The 4,830-nt window shown below is 57.2% G+C and overlaps 1 protein-coding gene across 1 annotated transcript in view; it reads right to left on the reverse strand.

Annotated features, from left to right (window-relative positions):
- Nucleotides 1-323: 323 nt before the first annotated feature.
- Nucleotides 324-4,830, reverse strand: part of SLC6A12 (solute carrier family 6 member 12) — a 17,908-nt gene continuing 13,401 nt past the window's right edge. Inside the window, exons 11-15 of the mRNA XM_007469468.1 lie at nt 4,496-4,535; nt 3,973-4,101; nt 2,213-2,313; nt 1,646-1,816; nt 324-464 (exon numbers count right to left, since the gene is read on the reverse strand). Of these exons, the coding sequence (XP_007469530.1) occupies nt 324-464; nt 1,646-1,816; nt 2,213-2,313; nt 3,973-4,101; nt 4,496-4,535 (582 nt within the window). The remainder of the gene's footprint in view (nt 465-1,645; nt 1,817-2,212; nt 2,314-3,972; nt 4,102-4,495; nt 4,536-4,830) is intronic.

Below are 4,830 nucleotides of genomic sequence, written 5' to 3' on the forward strand. Positions count from 1 at the left end.
TACCCTCCCCAAGCACAGAGATCCTAAGTGCTAAGAGGAAGCCTCCCTACAGTGGGTGATCCGCGGTTGCACACTGCAGCTGTTCTAACCAGACGGTGGGCTCCGGAAAGACCACCTCCTTCACAGATAAGACGGGGTGTTCCAACAGGCACAGCAGGCTCCGGCGGCGCCGTCTCTAGCCCACCGGGAGGGGCTGCCCACGGACATTACAGAGCTTCTCGGCAGGGCTGCGGGAGGGGGCAGAGGTGAAGGCTGTCCGCCGGGGGCACGGGGGCCCTGGCCCAGCTTCCTGGCTCAGTAGCCACCTGGTTTCCAGCCACATCCTACAAGTGCGTCTCCTCCCCGGCCATGAGACCCGCCCTCGCTGGGGAGGGCCCGCAGTCCCGGCCGCTGCCTCCATCCAGACACAGGTGTCGCTCGGGCTGTGGCAGGCTGGGGTCAGGGGTGACGAGCTGCCGCAGGCGCTGCGGAGAGAAGAGGAGTCAGTGGTGCTGGTGGCAAGAGAGGCAAAGACGTGTCCTCGTGTCTGTGTCCCCAGGGCCCAGCGCACAGCTCAGCGTGAGGGAGTGAAAGGGCTCAGAGCTCGAGAAGCGAGAAGAGGCAGTAACGTGTGATTGAGCGTGTGAACCGCCTGGCTCCCGTCCTGGCTCTGTTCCTGACGCCTGTGCGGTCGTAGGCAACCCACTGAACCACACTGTGACTTGTCTGTAAGGTGACAGCACACAACTCAGAGAACAGTGCCTGGCACAGGGTTAAGTGATCAGTGAGTGTCTATTTTGTTCTTGTTGTTACTATTCTTGTTGCTACTATTATCATATGCTCAGCAAGTGTCTATTGTTGTTCTTCCTAGTAGTAGTCCTACGATGACTACTGTTTTGGGTGCCATCTCCTTCTTGCTTTGAATGCAGACGTGATGACTGGAATCATGACAACCTTCTTGTGACCATGCGGTGATAAGCATGATGATGGAAAGACAACATGACCAGGATGGAAGTCCAGGAATAGAGGAAGCGTCTGGTCCCTGACGGCCTCTTTAAGCAGCTGAACCAAACGCCAGGAGCCCCCATCTCTGGTCTTCTTCACATGTAAGAAGAAACTAAGCCCATTTGCTTATTGCACGTTGGGTTTTCTGTGACTTGTGGGCGAGACAGATTTCCACAAATATAATGCCTTCGTGGGACACTGGCTCTATCCCTTCCAGGAAGACATGTCCCGAACCCTAAACAGGGAGCCTTTTGCATATGGTTCGCAGGCAGGGTTGAGAGGAGGAGAGAAGCCGGGAGCCTGTGTGGATGAACCATGGCTGCTGGTCACCAGCTTCCAAGAGCAGGAATCTGTGCTCTATGACGCCCTGCGTCTGGCACCTTGTGTTCTTATTTGTGACTTACTTTCCCCCTTAACCCTTTGACAGCTGCCCTTGGTCAACCTGCCCAGATGATCTGCTGAAGGTCAGATTATGAAGGTCTAGGACTCTAGGGATCTTGAACATTTCTGAAAATGAAGCCCTTCTTCAAAGATCCTTTCCTTAAGATTCCCTTAGACCGAAGGGCAGCCTGGCACTCAGAGCTGGCCCGGCCGTGGTGTCCTGCCCAGAGTCCAGCCCCTTTGGCGCCCTCCTTTGATGCACGACTTCCCCAGCCCCTACCTTCCTGAAGGAACCCTGGGTCTTCAGGAGGGCGACGACAATGAAGAGCGGGACGCAGCTCATGGAGGAGCCAGCCAGGAGCCAGCCAATGATGTAACCCCAGGCCGGGTACACGTAGACGTTGTTGTATCTGAGAGGTGTGTACTTCCTCAAGGAGAAGAGGAAAGTGGCCTAGAAAGACAGCAGGAGGGGACGGAGCAGTTCAATACCAACACGCTGGCGCCTCTAGAGACGGAGAGCAGAGGCTCCCTCTACAAGCGCGTCACAGCCCGCGGCTCAGGAGGCAGGGAGGGGAGACCAACAGCTGGGAAATCACGCAGACAGACAGACAGATGGAGGTGCCAGGGAGGGAGGGCTGGAGCAGGAACTAGACCAGATGGTGGTGCTGGTAAAGCAAAGAGATGGGCGAGAAAAGGGGGGAGGGAAACCAGCACATAAGAGGGCACGGAGCAGCCCCTGCAGGTAACTGCGCAGGCGCAGGCGGGAAGGAGCCCCAGAACTCTGCCCGTGCCCCGAGATGGCTAGAGGCAGGAGGAGATGGGGGTGGTGGTGCTGGAGGGCACATACCAGGCAAAGGCCCGGGGTCAGGAAGAGCCAGGAGATCTTCACTAGGGGCCACGGCCGGTAGCCAATCATGTCCTCCACGTTGTCATAGAAACGGTCGGCCCCTGACCAGGTGGGTGGGGGGAGAGTGTGAGGACAGGAAGGGGACGGCGGGTGGGCTCGGGGAAGGACTCACCTGCTTCGTCCGCCTCCCCGCACCGTGGTGGGGAACCTGGATCTGGACACGTGAGTGACACTGGAGGGGGGGAGGCCGCCACCAACAGACAGCCCCTAACCTCCCAGTGTCTCTCTGCTCTCACAGAGGAGGCTGTGAACCAAAACGGGGCTCAGCGGCCATACACATGCTTATTGCGTCGCAGAGGTGAACTCGGCTTCAAGTAAAAATAGCAAAACACCAAGGGAGCCGATGCTGGAGCCCAGCGCTGAGCCCTGCGGGGCGGGGGCGGCACCTGCACTCCAGAATCCAGGGGGCCCCTCTGTGCTCCCAGTGAAGCACAGAAGGGGGCTGGGCTGTGGCCATGGAAACACTGCCTCTTGCACTTGGTTTAATGTCCTTAGGTTTCCATGTTTGCTCCACCTTCTAAGAAGTAAAGAGCCACTGACTGGGAAAGGCCTGGGGGCCCTCTAGCCACCCCCTCACCACCACAAAAGGAACACTGCGAAATGCCACCGCTAGACAGTCGTCCCTTTGGCTTCTGAACTTCCCCCCAGGTGAAAAGCAGATACCGCTGCTGTAGGTGTAACTAACATATTATCAGCCGTTTACACCTCGCTGTGATCGAGTTTGTCAGATCCTCTCTGAGAACAAGTGTCGAAAAGCAGTGGGGAAATCAGAGCGAAAAGGTAGGAGACGCGTGGGAGGGGAAGGACACCAATGAGGAAGGCCTAGGGTAGCGAGATAAAACCCTTCCTATTCGCGGCTCGTCCTGAGGCCCTGCTGCGTAGTACCCACAAACCCTCTCTGCCCAGAGCTTTGGCACACTGACAATCCGTTCCCCCAACTGGTGCAGTGGAGCCAGAGGGACCTGCGGCATGATGACGGCTCCTCCACTTGCCTGCTGTGTGAGCTTAGGCAAAGGACCCAACCTCTCTGAGCCTCGGTTTCCCCTGTAAAGGGCTGTGGTGCAGATTACGAGACAGCACTCGGCACTCAGCAGTGCAGTGCTCGGAACATAAAGGCTTCTCCTCTAACCTCACCCCAGGCCGCCGCCATCATCAGGAACGATACCACGTGGTCAGCACCGCTGGCTGACTTCCTCAGTGCCGAGGGGGCGGGGCTGTTGGTGGGAGTCAGTGGAAGCCAGAATTCACCAAAGTATCAGAAAGAAACGCATAACCACCACAACAGAAAAGGCTACGTCAAAAACACAGGGATGAGCTTCCTGTCCGTGGAAGTGTTCAGGCAAAGCCTGGGTGATGACTTTGAAAGCACATGTGGGAATCTCTGAAGGATCAGACTAAGTGGGCCTGGAGGTCCCTTTTGACTAGGATTCCCATGGGAGAAGGCCTCCAACAGCCTCTGCATCCAAAAGCTGTGCACAGTTATTTATAATTATTCTCACTATTCAAAGAACTCTGTTGCCATTAGCCCAGCTCCACTGCCGTAATGAGAAACACCTGGGTTCCCAGCAACAGCTAAACTTCTCAAGTAAAAAGGACCAGGACAGCCGCACAAAGACCCGCAGAGACCGGTGGGCCCGTCCTCACCCTGGGCACATCCTGCCCTTCGCGTGGCCCCAAGCCTCCCCCACCCACCCACTTACCATACACCCAGCCGATGCAGATCACTTCAAACACGGAAAGGAACAGCAGGCACGTGCCACTGCAGGCGTAATAATCAAACAGCTGGAAGATGTACATCCCGCCCTGTGGGGCAAGGGGCAGAGTGAGACCTCAGCCGGGGGGCAGGGGACATGCCCCAGCCCACACGAGGTGACAGAAGCCCATCTGGGACGCCACCCTGCCCGGTCCAGGGAATTCATCCCTTGCAGCCCAAAAGAGTTTGCCCCACCTGTCCCTGACTCCCAGCCTCCCGGCCCTCATCTGACAACATCTCTGACATCTGCAAGGACCCCGGGGACTGTGGTGCACGTACACTGTGCTGTCTGTCCAGCATCCCACCTTCCGGAAGTTGCCGAGTTGCGGCCACCTCCCTCTGAATGTGCACCCCTCCCTGCTCCAGGCCTAAAGATGAGCAATGGCCAATTCTCAGGGAAAGGGCCCTATCCCCCCGGGGTGGGTTGGTGGCAGAAGGGAACCCTGAAGCTGCCCAGAGCTGTCTGTAACATCCCAGGAGGGAAATCTGCCCAAGAATGACATCACCAGAGGAAAGGGAAGCCAGGAGATAGAGGGGAGCATCCCTGATGATGTCATTGGAGCTGCTGGATCCAGCCGTGCCTGAAACTGAAAGATCTCTAGACTTTTCTGTTTCCTAACCAAAAAAATTCACCTTCCTGCTTAAGCCAGCTTGTTTGGTTTCTGTCACCTGAAACCAAAGGAGAGGGAACCAACACAGGAAGGTTCCACCATGTGGTCCCTCCAACCTCGCAGTGAAGGGCCGGGCGGGCAAGGGGAATGTGGCTCTGAGAGTGTCAGTGGGTCGCCAGCCTGCAGGCCGCCCC

This window comes from Lipotes vexillifer, unplaced genomic scaffold (assembly GCF_000442215.2).
Source record: "Lipotes vexillifer unplaced genomic scaffold, Lipotes_vexillifer_v1.1 scaffold395, whole genome shotgun sequence".
Taxonomy (NCBI): domain Eukaryota; kingdom Metazoa; phylum Chordata; class Mammalia; order Artiodactyla; family Lipotidae; genus Lipotes; species Lipotes vexillifer.